Source organism: Aquarana catesbeiana, linkage group LG07, assembly GCF_042186555.1.
Source record: "Aquarana catesbeiana isolate 2022-GZ linkage group LG07, ASM4218655v1, whole genome shotgun sequence".
NCBI lineage: Eukaryota > Metazoa > Chordata > Amphibia > Anura > Ranidae > Aquarana > Aquarana catesbeiana.
In genome coordinates, this window is record NC_133330.1 from 76143116 (window position 1) to 76159810 (window position 16695).

Here is a 16695-nt window from a genome sequence, read left to right on the forward strand (position 1 = left end):
GCTACCTGTCCCCCAAGTTACATATGGTGGAGAATGTGGGCAGCTGTAGTAAGTTACTATTTAAAAGGCCAGTACCTAGAGTGACTAAACATGGAGGAAATCCTAAAACAATTGGTGATATCCAACGCTGCACAGCAGCAAGCAAACGCTGCACAGCAGCAAACAAAGGCTGCACTAAAGCAAGCCAATGCTGCACTACAGCAAACCAACGCTATCACACAGGAGCAAACCAAGGCACTATACCAACAGATTGGTGCTGTACAGAGGCTGTTTGAACAGCTAGCCACTGATGCAAAAGCAGATAGGAAAACCCTGACTGGGGTTGTGGAGACGTTAGCACAGTGGTCACCTGCTAAAGTTGATGATGTTGGAGACAAGCCCTCAGCCATCCATTTGGTTTGCTTTCTTTCTAAGATGACTGCAGATGATGATCTAGAGGCCTTTCTGCTAATGTTTAAACAGACAGCTGAGAGGGAAGGTTTGCCTAAAACCCAGTGGGCAGGACTGGTCGCCCCCTTGCTTTCTGGAGAATAGCAGAAGGCCTGCTATGATTCGGAGTCATCAGAAGCAGGAGACTATGAAAAGGTCAAGCAGGAAATCCTGGCGTGACTTGATGTCACCTTGGCAGTTCGAGCACAGTGGGTCCACAGCTGGTTCTTCCAAAACAAGAGGCCCCAAGATCGCAGATGTTCAACCTAATTCACCTGGTAAAGAAATGGCTACAGCCAGAGTCCCTGTCTGGGCCATAAATAGCAGAGCGTTTGGTCATGGACCAGTTCCTGAGGTCACTACCAATTCCCCTGCAGAAGTGGGTGAGTCAAGGAGACCCCAACTCGGCGGACAACCTGGTGGAACTCGTTGAAAGGTACTTTGCTGCAGAGAGCCTGGTCACCACCCCTGCAGCCACATGAACTTTCCACCCAAAGCCACGGTCACCCCAGGCAACCGGTAAGACTGTTCCAGGGGAAGTGGGTGGTAAGCATGGCAAGGAAATAGGGGGGAGGATTTTTGGTGCCAGGAGTCAGGACTGAAGTTTAGCGTCCCAAACAAGGGAAGCCACTGCCTGTCAGCAAACCAAACTGGGGAAACATCAGGTGTTTTTTTCGTTGCCAAGAACTGGGATATATTACAGCAAACTGTCCATTGACAGATGAACCAATGCAGTGTGATCTATCTATTAGAAGGCAGTCTATGTTTGCGGCTGTTGCATGAGCTGCAGCACCAAATATGGGAAACCACATGTGCCAAATGACTTTTAATAATAAGCCTATTACGGCCTTGCTAGACTCTGGAAGTCTAGTGACTTTGGTTACAGCTGAGATGGTTGAAACTGAATTTTCATGCTAAAAAAGTTGCTGTGATCTGTGTACATGGGGATACCCGAAAGTATCCTATAGCCACTGTTCAGTTTGAAACTGGCTTAGGTAAGGTTACCCATCTGGCCGGACTTGTGCCCCACTTGGTGAACGAGGCCATCGTTGGTAGGGACTTCCCTAAGTTTTGGGAACTGTGGGATCGTCTTGACCCTATCGCAGTAGCTGACTCAGTGGCAGAGCCAGAACTCCTGGCCACTACTTACAATTTGGGTTCAGGGGACTCCTCTCAGGGCTCCCTGGGTTTTCCTTTCTCAGTTATGGCAGGAAAGCTGGAGAAGCCTGAGGAAGTCCCCACAACCAGTGTAGCTGGACAGCCGTCTGCTGAATCTGAGCCTACGTTGGAGTTTGCTGACCTTAATGTGCACGAGGCAAATTTTGGTACCTAGCAGAGAAAAGACCCTACCCTTGCCAGGGCCTGGGAAAATGTAATAGTGATTAATGATGTACCTGTTGAACCAGGGGACAGGCCCTGTTTTCCTTATTTCAGCAGCAATGAGGGTTTACTGTATCGTGTATGTAAAAAGAATGATGAAGTGGTTGAACAGTTGGTGGTTCCTAAGCCATACAGACGGGTGGTGTTGGAACTTGCCCATGGGCACTTGCTAGGAGGCCATTTAGAGGTTGAGAAAAATTCTGAAAGGGTGTTGCGCAGGTTTTACTGGCCCGGGATACAGAAGGATATTGAGAATTATTGTCAATCCTGTCCTGTGTGTCAGATGTCAGCCCCACTACCCCACTTCCGAAGTTCTTTAGTGCCCTTGCCCATTATTGGAGTGCCCTTTGAGAGGATTGCCATGGACCTTGTGGGTCCACTCTTCAAGTCTGTCCGGGGTCATCAGCATATCCTTGTAATCATGGATTTTGCTACCCGTTACCCCGAGGCAGTTCCCTTACGCACCACGTCTGCTAAAAACATTGGCAAAGAGCTGTTTATGGTGTTCAGTCATGTTGGCATCCCTAAAGAAGTCCTTACAGACCAGGGCACCCCATTCATGTCACGAATAACTAGGGAGCTGTGCAAGTTATTTAAGGTGATGCAGTTGCGAACCTCGGTGTACCCTCCTCAAACGGATGGCTTGGTGGAATGCTTCAATAAGACATTAAAGAGCATAAGAGCATGTTAAAAAAGGTTGTTGACAAGGATGGGAAAAACTGGGACTTCCTAATACCATACTTGATGTTTGCCACCAGGGAGGTTCCCCAGTCCTCTACGAGGTACTCTCCATTTGAGTTGCTTTATGGGAGACACCCTCGGGGACTTATAGACATAGCCAAATAAACTTGGGAGGAGGAGCAGACACCCCATAAAAGTGTCATTGAGCATATCGCTCAAATGCAGGAGAGGATTGCAGCAATCATTCTGATGGTAAAAGAACACTTACTGCAGGCCCAAGCAGCCCAACAGAAGATATACAACAGGGGGGCCCAACGCCATGTTTTTTCACCTGGTGACAGGGTCCTGGTGTTAGTTCCCACTGTTGAGAGCAAGTTCCTGGCTAAGTGGCAGAGTCCCTTTGAAGTAATTGAAAGAGTTGGGGAGGTCAATTACAAAGTATATCAACCAGGAAAAAGAAAGCCCAAATAGATTTACCACCTAAACCTGTTAAACCCAGGAAGGATAGACTGGCGTTAACTGCGAGGTCCCTCCCGGTAATGCCTAAGGGTACTGAGTCCCCTCTGATCCCTGAGGTCACGATTCCAGACACCCTGTCACATTCCCAAAAACAGGAAGCTAGAGAGTTCCTGATAAGGAATAGAGAGAAATTTTCAGAGCTACCTGGCACGACTTCAGCAGTTCAGCATGAGATTGTTACTGAACCTGGGGTCCATGTCAAGCTCAAACTGTACCAAATTCCTGAAGCGAGGAGAAAGGACATCAGCGATGAAGTTAGAAGAATGCTGGAGCTATATGTCATTGAGGAATCCAATAGTGACTGGTCTAGCCCCATCGTGTTAGTCCCAAAACCGAATGGCACTTGGAGGTTCTGTAACGACTTCAGGAAGCTTAATGCAGTGACAAAGTTTGATACGTACCCAATGCCGAGAGTAGGCGAACTTATAGACCGACTTGGCAAGGCTCGCTATCTGACCACTTTGCGCCAAAGAGAAGACTGCATTTGTGACCCCAGAGGGTTCCTTTCAATATAAAGAAATGCCTTTTGGGTTGCAAAATGCCCCCACAACATTTCAGAGGGCCATGGACAGGACCCTAAGACTCCACCGATGATATGCAGCAGCCTATCTAGATGACATAGTGGTACATAACACTGACTGGGAGTCTCACTTGCCCCATGTCCAGGCTATCCTTGATTCCCTCTTCAAAGAAGGTTTTACGTCAAATCCAAAAAAAGTGCCATTGGTCTAGAGGAAGCCAAGTATTTAGGCTACACTATTGGCCGTGGTGTCATAAAACCTCAAGTGAGTAAAAAAAAGCCATCCAGTAGTGGCCATGTCCTGCAAATAAGAAGCAGGTCAGGGCCTTTCTTGGCATTGCGGGGTATTATAGAAGATTTATCCGAAATTTTGCAACTATAGCTGCCCCACTGACAGACTTTACGAAAGGGAAAGACTCTGTAATGGTGAAATGGTCCTCAGTAGCAGATGAATCTTTCCAAGTCCTGAAGAAGGCTCTTTGTGCACAGCCAGTACTGTACTCCCCAGATTTCTCCAAAGATTTTTTGGTTCAGATGGATGCATCTGATGTTGGTATCGGGGCAGTGCTATCACAGATATACAATGGGGAAGAACATCCTGTGGTGTACCTAAGCAGAAAGCTCAATGACCATGAGAAAAAGTATGCAGTCATTGAAAAGTAATTTAGCCATAAAGTGGGCCATGGACGCGCTCAGGTACTATTTGTTAGGACTCCAGTTTGAGTTAATAACTGACCATGCTCCCCTGAAATGGATGGCCCAAAAGAAGGAGATTAATAGACGGGTGAACCGGTTTTTGGCTCTACAGGATTACTCCTTCACTGTAAAACATAAGCCAGGTGTTGAGATGGGGAATGTAGATGCCCTGTCCCATGTTCACTCCTGTTGGACCACAGGTGTTCCAACCCTGGGGTTGAAACAAGGGGGGAGGATATGTAGCAGAGCATCCCAGAGAGAGCCAGGAAAAGTCCTGTTCGGGGTTTATACGTCTCCCAGGCTCCTCTCGTACACATTCAGGAATATCTGATTCATGATCCAGTTCGGGTCTTGGTCACCTCTATAGACTTGTAACTATCACCATTAAACACTTCACAGTTTGTCACTACTTGTCACTACTTCACTTGTTCTGGTATCTGTGCCTGAAAGCCTGCTTATCCCAGGAAGCTTTTGTACCTGCTACCTGTCCCCCAGGTTACAAAAAAAAAAAATATATATATATATATATATATATATATATATATATATATATATATATATATAATTCCCATGTACAGTACATAAGTATTCACAGCCTTTTCTCAATACTTTGTTAAAGCACCTTTGGCACCACTTACAGCCTCGAGTCTTTTTGAGTAGGACGCTACAAGCTTGGCACACCTATTTTTGGGCAGTTTCTCCCATTCTTCTTTGCAGGACCTCTCAAGCTCCATCAGGTTGGATGGGGAGCTTTGAGGCATAGCTTTTTTTAAATCTCTCCAGACATGTTCAATCGGGTTCAAGTCTGGGCTGTGGCTGGGCCACTCAAGGACATTCACAGAGTTGTCCCATAGCCACTCCTTTGTTATCTTGGATGTGTGCTTAGGATCATTGTCCTGTTGGAATATGAACCTTCGCCCCAGTCTGAAGTCCAGAGCGCTCTGGAGCAGATCATCAAGGATTTCACTGTATAGTGCTGCATTCATCCTTTCCTCGAGCCTGACTAGTCTCCCAGTGACTGTCACTGAAAAACATCCCCACAACATGATGCTGCCACCACCATGCTTCACTGTAGGGATGGTATTTGCCAGGTGATGAGCAGTGCCTGGTTTCCTCCAGACATGACGCTTGCCATTCAAGCCAAAGAGTTCAATCCTTGTTTCATCAGACCAGAGAATTTTGTTTCTCAGTGTCTGAGAGTCCTTCAGGTGCCTTTTGGCAAGCTCCAGGCAGGCTGTCATGTGCCTTTTACTGTGGAGTGGCTTCCATCTGGCACTTCTATCATACAGGCCTGATTGGTGGAGTGCTGCAGTGATGATTGTTCTTCTGAAAGGTTCTCCACTCTCCACAGAGAAATGCTGGAGCTCCGTCAGAGTTATCATCGGGTTCTTGTTCACCTCCCTAATTAAGGCCCTTCTCCCCCGATCGCTCAGTTTGGCTGGGCGGTGCGTGCTAGGAAGAGTCTTGGTTCCAAACTTCTTCCATTTACGAATGATGGAAGCCACTGTGCTCATTGGGACCTTCAATGCTGCAGAAATTTTCTGTAATCTTCCCCAGATCTTTTAACTCGATACAATCCTGTCTCGGAAGTCTACAGGCGATTCTTTGGACTTCATGGCTTGGTTTGTGCTCTGACATGCACTGTTAACTGTGGGACCTTATATAGGCAGGTGTGTGCCTTTCCAAATCATGTCCAATCAACTGAATTTACCACAGGTGGACTCTGCATCTGGTGGACAAAGATTTCAAACAAACTTCTTTCACGTTGTCATTATGCGGTATTGCTTGTATAATTATGAGGAAAATAATGAATTGAATCAATTTTGGAATAAGGCTGTAACATAACAAAATGTGGAAAAAGTGAAGTGATGTGAATACTTTCCAGATGCACTGTATATACACTATATTGTCAAAAGTATTGGGACACCTGCCTTTACACACACATGAACTTTAATGGCATCCCAGTCTTAAACTGTAGGGTTCAATAATGATTAGGCCCACTCTTTGCACAAATCAAGGTCCTTAAAGACATGGATGAGCGAGTCTGGGGTGGAGGAACTTGATTGGGCTGCACAGAGTCTTGACTTCAACCTGATAGAACACCTTTGGGATAATCCAAACTGCGAGCCAGGCCTTCTCGTCCAATATCAATGCCTGACCTCACAAATGCACTTCTGGAAGAATGGCCAGCCTGCATAGGGTTGGCCAATGCAATACTGAACCCTACGGACTAAGACTAGGATGCCATTAAAGTTCATGTGTGTAAAGGCAGATGTCCCAATACTTTTGGTCATAGAGTGTGTGTGTGTGTGTGTGTGTGTGTGTGTGTGTATATATATATATATATATATATATATATATATATAATTTTTGTTTCTAACTGCATGCAAAGTTGTAGACTGGCACATGCTGGTGGAATGACGATTCTCGTTTATTACGCAAAGGATTAAAAAAACAAGATTTCTTCCTAGCTTTCATGTTTCAGCCCTGTGTGGACCTTAGTCATATAGGTCATGACTTAGGCCCACATAAGGCTGAAACATGTAAGCAAGGAAGGAAACTTGGTTTTTGATCTTGTGCTAAATAAAGGAGTATGGTCATTCCACCAGCATGTGCCAGTATACAACTTTATACTTCTGTTCGATCTGCATGGTCATGTGGTCTCTTCTTATCAGATATAACAAAATACTTGTTATTGTAATTGTTGCAGAGCACCTACCCAAGTGTGTTATTTTTATCAGAAGATGTGTAAGGCCCAATGTCAATGGGTTTTTATTTGCATCAGAAGAGCTTATTTTCTCATACAAGTCAATGACAATGCAGCATAGAAAGAGATCAAATGCAGGTCAAAGGGAGGTGTTCATTGCAACAGAAAAAAGCTGCCTCCTTCATAGATAAAATTAAGACCTCGACTGCTACTCTGGTGCATGAAACACCGGATATATCCAAAGAATTCCGAGCATTTTATCAACACTTATATCTGTCGAACACACGGTGGCAGATCAAGACACTAGGACAGCTCTTATCTGTGATTACTTAGCACAAGCCAACCTACCCAAACTCCCACCCAACATCTTAGCTACCCTAGAGGGGGAGTTCACTACTTCGGAGCTACGCATTGACATTGGCTATGGCCAATAGCAAGGCACGTGGGCCACATGGCTTTACAGTTATGTATTACAGATCTTTTGCAGATATCCTACTGCCCTGCCTTTCCTCCTATGCAAATGCAATCTCTGTGGGGGAGACCCTCCGACCCGAAACCCTCCATGCACATATTACTGTGATACCCAAACTTGACAAGGATCCTAGTAACTGTGGGAGTTACCGCCCCATTTCTTTATTGAATATTGATGCCAAGCTATATGCCAAGGTCATTACGAATAGACTCCTCCCCCTAATCCCACGTTGGGTTTCCAGAGACCAAACGGGATTTATCCCTGGCAGAGAGGCACGTGATAATTCCCTCCGCACCCTATCCCTAATGGCTTATGCGCGAAGATCCTCCCAGCCCACCCTTCTGTTATCAACAGACGCAGAAAAAGCGTTCGATAGGGTGGACTGGGATTATCTCATGGCAACGCTATCTCATTTAGGAATTGGCTCCTCCCTCCTATCCCATATATCCGCTTTATATAACTTCCCCACGGCCCAATTACGTATAAACAGCACCTTAAGCGACCCCTTCACACTCTTTAATGGCACCCGTCAAGGCTGCCCCCTCTCACCCATTTTATTTGCCTTATCTCTAGAGCCCTTCCTATCGATGGTCAGTCTTAATCCCTGTATCCATGGGATTACCCTGGGGGGTTTAGAACATAAGTATGCTGCTTATGCAGATGACATTCTGTTTTATATACAGCAACCACTGATTTCTCTTCCTAACCTCTTGTCAGCATTCTCAAAGTTTAGCGCCATCTCCAATTTTAAAATTAATATGACCAAATTGGAAATATTGAATGTCTCGGTAGCAGGAGAGACTGTAGCTCAATTAAAAATGTCCTTCCCCTTTTACTGGCAAAAAAGTAAAATGAAATACCTGGGTATATATCTCACACCCAACCCAGCATCCTTATTCCGCACTAACTTTCTTCCCCTACTTAAAGCAATCAGATCGGATCTGCAAAAATGTTTTTTGCTTCAGATGATACCATATGGAATCCCTGCAGGTTTCTTTACGTTGATCAGATCAATGATAGGTAAATATGTATGGCACAGAAAATGACCCAGATTGGCTAGGACTATCCTTGTCAGACCTAAAAGGCAAGGGGCTTGGCCCTACCTAACCTTAAACAATATTTCTTGGCTATAGTAATGAATAGAATTTCTGACTGTAAGTATCATAGAGATTCTAAATTATGGGTTAACCTAGAGATGACACTCAGCCGATCAGATCTTTTTACCCAAATATGGATCCCTAAGAAACACAGAACTTTGTCCTCACCCACTTCACTGCTTACGTACTCAACTCTTATGGTATGGGACTCACTGTGTAGGACACACAAATGGCCATACAACTCCACTCTCATGCCGTTGACTGGCCACAACTACTTTCCCCCTGGAAACATAAACCCCAGAACTCATACCTGGAATCTGGGGTCTACGCCTCTACTCCATCAAGTTACTACTCAATCCGGCATTGTGCCCCTGTCCACATTACTACCTAGCTCAATGGCTACACCCTTGGATCACTGGAGATACCGCCAACTGCCAGCTTTCGTTCACTCTCCCCCGAAACCTTTTCGGACCGTCTTAGATTTAACATCTATAGAATCTGCCTTTTCTGAGGATCAACCAGTTGAGAAACCCATCTCCCATTTCTATCAGGTTTTACAGGCAATAACCATCACAGGTAACCCTACTTTCCTAACCAACTGGGAAAAAGATCTTCATAAAGAGATATCAGAGCTCCATAAATCCACTATCCTCCTAATGGCCCACACCTCCTCCACGGCCTCCAAAACGGTGGAAGTAAACTATAAACCGCTGACGAGATGGCACTACACCCCAGCGGTACTTCACAAGACATTTCCACAAACATCATGATGGCGAGGATGTGGCGACCGAGCTACACATGTGCACATTTGGTGGTATTGCCCACTCATCCGCCCTTACTGGCTAGCTAACCTGCACTGGGCAAAGGAGATTCAAGGTTATGAAATCCCCAATGACCCATGGATTATCTTGCTCCATTGTACAGGCTCACCAGTAGGAGCATATAAAAAATCAATAACACCACACTTGCTTAACGCAGCAAGAGCACTCATTGCCCGTTATTGGAAACAACCGACCATACCCTCATTAAGCCAATGGCTAATGGAAGTAGATCACACATATTACATGGAAGATCTCACTTATTCCCTCAGGAAAACGTCGGATTTGGTGAAGAGAGTATGGTCCTGCTGGCTTGCCTTTTATCACCTCAAGGGGACTGGACCGAGGCAGACCCCCCCCCTCCCTCCCACACTTACCCTTATTTCTCACCTTCCTTCTCTTCTTTCTTATTCCTTCTCTACTCACTTTTTGTATTGCGGATTTCACAAATGTTCTGTGTCTATTTGAGGGCCCTCACAGAGAATTTTATGGCGTGTAAGTCCCACAACAGCTGACGACCCCAGTATTCTGGATTCTATAACATGATATTTAACATTCACAATAGTCACTTCTCCTCAACTGTCGGTTATGTCATTTTCATTTTAAGGCCCAATAGTAGTTTTGTATGTTTCTTAGTATATGCTCTGTATACTATGTGTTTTCTCTTCTTTTTCAATAGAGACAAATTAAACAAAAAAAGGGAGGTAAAATGGACCTGTCAATGAAATCTGAATGATGTCAGAAGCATTGCAAACCCATGTTAAATTCTAGTGAAATGCACCTAAAAGCATGCTGCATTTGTCCATCAGAAAAAGCCAAACACAGATCCTTAGTAACTCATCTACACAGAGGATGATTGAACACCGTAGAAATATTCCTGTATGCAGAAGTTATTGTTGTTACATAATCTGTTTTTTCTTCTATAGACGAAGAGTTTTGGCAATTTCAGATGGGATTGAGCATATTGGAGACCTCCGATGGGAATTAGCACTTTGTCTTCTCGCTGCTTGGACTGTTTGCTATTTCTGCATTTGGAAAGGAACAAAGTCTACTGGAAAGGTTAGAGCCAAATTTATTTCCTTTATTTACTAAGGATAGTAAGACCAATAGATGTTTCTTGTTTGAAGTACAAATGTAAGAAGATCACAAAGTGTGCAGACTGGTAAGTATTACAAATAAAGGGATATTGCAGGTCTACAGTAGCACTCCATAACACATACAGTATAACAGATAAGGACCAGGTTGAATAGGATGTATAAGGGTGTGATTTGAAGGCTAAATTCACCTTTTACTAAAAGATAATGATATATTTTTGCAAGGGATTGCACCTGTCATGGAAAAACCCACTATACGCTTTTGCGCTAATAAGCGCCCATTTTGTCTAATGGTATAATGCATCTTACCTATCACTCTATTTCCCGCATATCCCCAAGTACACAGACATGACCACCGCTTACGTCCTCATCTCAGCACGACTGCCCCACCGAGCACCGCACTGGGTCTTTTATTCAAAAACAACAAAAGCAATCATAATCAGGAAGTCATGGCCCCAACAGCCAATTGCTTCCTCCATGGGAAATGACCTCACAGGATATGACCTCACAGAATATGAATGTCAACACAGGAAATCCTTCCAACAGGATGAGTTTATACAAAATAATGGCTAGGGGAGTCTTATGGGCGTGCCTGGGCGGGAACAGTGTGTATGTTTTACCTGGAAGCCATGCTCTTCAACTAAACAAAGGAAGCCGCATGGCTAACAAACATGTCCCTGACCATAACAACTCGAAGACTCCCGTTTTTACCATTATTCGTGAATCCTTATTCTGCTTTGTTCAGAGAACAAAGCATACCGGACAATACTACCGTCCAGTGTGGATGGGAGATTATCTGCAGGTGTACGCCATGGCCCCCCCAAATATGTTGATCAGGCATACAGGGGTGACACGAGCACACATCCGCTAAACCGATAATGTCTTTGCAGAGCCAACACATCCCCCCAGGCGATCGTTCTGTGCATCGCACAGGGGCCCTTCGCTGGCGGACATATTCCCACACTGCAAACCCTTCTCTACATTCCCAAGAAGCTTTTCACTACAAAACGGATCTTAACCAGCATCAGTCTGCCCCAGTCAGCTCTTTAGAGCGGGTTGCGAGAGTACTAACACTGGGAAACACTGTGACAATACATATTAAATACATCTTCAGAAAATGTCCACAACACGCCCACTATCAGCAGATTGCAGGTGCAATTTCAGGCTCTTGCACAGTCTTCCTACAGCTTTTAGCCCATACTTCTGTAAGGTTGTCAGCTTGCAGGCAGGAGGGGGCGTGCATGGACTATGAGTGTGCTCATCAGTACATGCACAGCCCATTCAAACTACAAGTCTGTCTGCTCTGGTGGTGTAATTTTTTTATTTACAAATTGAATGATGTGGGTGTGTAGACAGAGCCTCGCATAGCCATGCTTTTTTCAATATGTGACATTGGGTGCAGGGAGAGGACCCCCCTGCCCCTTGTTACATCCTAAATATGGATGTAACATATAACATGCTCCAGCAGGTGAACTTATCCTTTATTACAGGTCTAGGATAAGCAGATCTTTCAAATCTGTGTATAACGAAGATGCTACCTTTTGTAGGTCTGTCCATAGCTGAAATATCGGGGCAGATTGTATACATTTTTATCCTAATCTTTATTTTTAAACTGAAATTTGGCTAATCCAAACTTAGTGGTGAATCTAATTTAAAGTGATGCTAAACACATACTGTTTAATTTCCATTGTTACTTCAGTATCTGAATTGTTTGGTTCTAGTTTCTAGTCTGTAGGGTTCAATATTGAGTTGGCCCATCATTTACATCTACAACAGCTTCAACTCTTCTGGGAAGGCTGTCCACGAGGTTTAGGAGTGTGTCTATGGTAATGTTTGACCATTCTTCCAGAAGCGCATTTGTGAGGTCATGCACTGATGTTGGACGAGAAGGCCTGGCTCGCAGTCTCCGCTCTAATTCATCCCAAAGGTGTTCTATCGGGTTTAGGTCAGGACTCCGTGCAAGCCAGTCAAATTCCTCCATCCCAAACTCACTCATCCATGTCTTTATGAACCTTGCTGAAGAGTTGAAACTGTTACAGCTACAAAGGATGGGCCAACTAAATATTGAACCCTATGGACTAAGACCGAATACACACTATACAACTTGTTGTCAGATTTCCTTTAGTTTTATCGTAACCATGTAGTGCAAGGGCCTGTCTGATTGCATACAAATTGAAACTCTCAAGGTTTGACCTCATATTATATGGTTTTGGTAAATCTGAAGGAAAAAATCTACATACAGAAAATTGTATAGTGTGTATCCAGCTTTAGACTGGGATGCCATTAAAGTTCATATGTGTGTTAAGGCAGGCGTAACATTACTTTTGACAATATGATAGATAGATAGATAGATAGATAGATAGATAGATAGATAGATAGATAGATAGATAGATAGATAGATAGATAGATAGATAGATAGATAGATAGATAGATAGATAGATAGATAGATAGATCTATATATATATGAAAGTCCCCGAGTTACGAACACAATAGGGACTGTAGGTTTGTTCGTAAGTCGAAGGCTAATTTGCATGGTATTGTACTAAAAAGGGTTTGGGGACCCGGGTCCTGCCCCAGGGGACATGTGTCAATGCAAAAAAAAGTTTTAAAAACGGCCGTTTTTTCGGGAGCAGTGATATTAATGATGCTTAAAGTGAAAAAAAAAGTGAAGTATTCCTTTAAATATCGTACCTGGGGGGTGTCTATAGTATGCCTGTAAAGTGGTGCCTGTTTCCCGTGCTTAGCACAGTCCCTGCACAAAATTACATTTTTAAAGTAATAAAAGTCATTTAAAACTGCTTACGGCTTTAATGTAATGTCCGGTCCCGGTAATATGGATGAAAATCAGTGAGACAAATGGCATGGGTACCCCCCCCCGTCCATTACCAGGCCCTTTGGGTTTTGTATTGATATTAAGGGGAACCCCGCACCCAAATTAAGAAAAGGAAAAGCGTGGGGCCCCAGGCCCTCTGAACAGCAGTATACAGGCGGTGCAAACAAGACAGGGACTGTAGGTTTGTTGTTAAGTAGAATCTGTTTGTAATTTTGAACTGGTACATTTTTAAAGTGTAGCTCCAGCCAAAAAATCTATTTTTAAGCTTTTTGGAAACCATAGGGAACAGAGGCGGATCCCGGGGGGGGGGGGGGCAACGGGGCAATTGCCCCCTCCGAGAATGCTGGTGAGAGGGCAGGCGGCTGGCTCCGCGGGAGAGAGAGCAGACGGCCGGGCGGGTGACAGTCTGAGACTGACAGTGGGTGGGTGAGAGTGCGGACGGCCAGGCGGGTGACAGTCTGAGACTGACAGTGAGCGGGTGAGAGAGCGGACGGCCGGGCTGGTGACAGTCTGAGAGAGAGTGGGCAGGTGAGAGTCAGAGAGCGGCCGGGCTGCTGGCCAATCAGGGAAACGGCGGGCAGGGGAGCATAGAGATGACATCATCTCTCATTGCCCGCCCTGCATCCCTGAAGTTCCGCCCTCACTGTGCAGGCAGCCACGGACAGCAGAGAGATTACATCATCTCTCTGCTGCCTGACTGGTAATCTGCTGCCTCACCCTCTGGGAAACAGAAAGTGACAATTGCAGCAGGCAAGTGACAATCCGCAACGTGTGGCAGATGATGTGGCAAGTGACAATCTGCATCTGGTGGCAGGCGACATGGCAAGTGACAGTTTGCAATGTGTGGCACGTGACGTGACAATCCGCATCTGGTGGCAGGTGACGTGGCAAGTGACAATCTGCATCTGGTGGCAGGTGACGTGGCAAGTGACAATCCGCAATGTGTGTCAGGCGACATGACAATCCGCATCTGGTGGCAAGGTGATGTGGCAAGTGACAATCCGCATCTGGTGGCAGGTGACGTGACAATCCGCATTTGGTGGCAGGTGACGTGGCAAGTGACAATTGTAGCAGGCAAGTGACAATCCGCATATGGGGGCAGGTGACGTGGCAAGTGACAATCCGCATCTGGTGGCAGGTGACGTGGCAAGTGACAATCCGGATCTGGGGGCAGGTGACGTGGCAAGTGACAATCCGCGTCTGGTGGCAGGTGACGTGGCAAGTGACAATCCGCATCTGGTGACAGGTGACATGGCAAGTGACACGCTTGGGGCTCCCACTGATTCTGCATTATGGTGAGTTGAATTTTATACAACAATGTAATAATAGAAATAATGTGCTTCAATCATCCTGACACCATAACAACCATCGTGCTGTGATGATTAAAGCGCCAACACCAACCATTTCCCTGATAAATTCCCCCCAAAAAACGTATTTTCTGGCAGTGCCCCTCCCGAGACTAAACTCTGGATCTGACCCTAATAGGGAAGGGTTATCACCCCTGTGACATTTGTTTTGCTGTCTGTGCACCTCTTCAGAAGATTTTACCTCACTTTCTGTCCCAATGACAAATGTTTTTTGGCAATTTGGGGTTTTTAGTGAAACAAGGATTGGTGATAAAGCATCAGAGGAAAGGAGATGTTTTTTCCCATATTAACTCTTACAGGAGAGAATTCCCCTTCCTAGGGGTAGATTTCATCTCACTTCCTGTTGCCTCCTTCCGTTTGCAAGTAGGAGTCGTTTGTAAGTTGGATGTTTGAAAGTAGGGGCCTACCCTATATACTCTGCAGAAATTGGGGCCTTAGGTGTTGGTGTTGCCACAACACTGTAAGCCCTCACAGTTACTCTTGGTGGGTGCAGGAACGGGCTCTGCTGTCAAATATTAGATCAAGAATTGTATTTACATGCCCCTGTTGAACAGGGTCAGAAAAATTGGGCCTTTGGTGGTGGTGGTGGTGCTGGTGCCACAACATTGTAAGTCCTCACAGTTACTCTTGGTGGGCGCAAAAACAGGCCCTGCTGTGAAATATTAGATCAAGAATTGTAATTACATGCACCTGTTGAACAGGGGCAGAAAAATTGGGCCTTTGGTGGTGGTGGTGTTGCCGCAACACTGTAAGTCCTCACAGTTACTCTTGGTGGGAGCTGGAACGGGCCCAAAATATTCTTACAAGCTATCAGCATGATCATTGAGGAGGAAGAGGATAGTCACTCAGCATAACAGGATAGTCACTCAGCATCAGCATAGGCAGTCTTAAAGGGATCTGACATTTCAAAAAAAATTTTTCGGTTACATCAGCATCAGGTGCTTGGTAGCTGGTGGTGATCCAAGACTGATTCATTTTTATGAAGGTCAGACGATCGACCGAGTCGGTGGATAGGTGCACCCTGTGATCGGTTACAAAACCTCCAGCAGCACTGAATGTGCGTTCCGAAAGAACGCTGGATGCAGGACAGGCCAGTAGCTCAATTGCATACTGTGCAAGCTCTGGCCAGTGATCCATCCTCAAGACCCAGTAACCCAGAGGATTTTCGGTGGGAAAGGTGTCCAAGTCAGATCTTGCCCCTAGGTATTCCTGCACCATGTAAAACAGACGCTGGCGATGGTTGCTGGAACCATTCATACCTTGGGGCTGCGGACTAAAAAATTGTCTGAACGCATCGGTCAGATGGCCACCTTCTCCACCGCTCCTTCTTTGACTGACCGAAGCCTCAGCAACACGTTGTCCAGGAACAGGAGTTTGTAACCTCCCAGTCTCTGGGAACGCATTGCACAGACCTTTCTGCAAGGCTTCCCAAAGATATTTCATCCTCTGCTCCCCCTGCGACGGCAAGATAAGGTCCGCAACCTTACCCTTGTAACGTGGATCAAGGAGGGTTGTCAGCCAGTATTGATCCCTCTCCTTGATACCACGAATACGAGGATCCTTCCGCAGACTTTGCAGGATCAGGGAGGCCATGCAGCATAGGTTTGCTGAGGCATTCGACCCGGAGTCCTCTGGGTCACTAAGGATGACATGATCTGCAGCCACCTCCTCCCAGCCACGTACAAGTCCATGGGTTTCTTGGGACTGTAAATGATCCCTTAAAGACTGCTGCTGATGCTGAGTGCCAGGCTCCACCTCCATGCTGACACAATCCTCCTCTTTCTCCTCCTCCTCCTCCTTGTCCTCTTCCTGTGTGATCGGCGGGCACGCAGGAACACTGTCTGGATAAAGGGGGCCTTGAGAGCTAAGGAAGTCCTCCTCTTCCTGCCTCTGTTCTGCCTCAAGTGCCCTGTCCATTATCCCACGCAGCGTGTGCTCCAACAGGTGGACAAGGGGGACAGTGTCACTGATGCATGCACTGTCACTGCTCACCATCCTCGGGGCCTCCTCAAATGGTGACAGGACAGTGCATGCTTCCCTGATCATGGCCCACTGGCGTTGGGAAAAAAACCAAGCTCCCCT

The 16695-nt window shown here is 45.7% G+C and overlaps 1 protein-coding gene across 2 annotated transcripts in view; it reads left to right on the forward strand.

Moving 5' to 3' along the window:
- Window positions 1–16695, forward strand: part of SLC6A11 (solute carrier family 6 member 11) — a 473797-nt gene that overhangs the window by 213566 nt on the left and 243536 nt on the right. For both annotated transcript variants that reach the window (XM_073592347.1, XM_073592348.1), the window contains one exon: window positions 10246–10378. In XM_073592347.1, the coding sequence (XP_073448448.1) occupies window positions 10246–10378 (133 nt within the window). The remainder of the gene's footprint in view (window positions 1–10245; window positions 10379–16695) is intronic.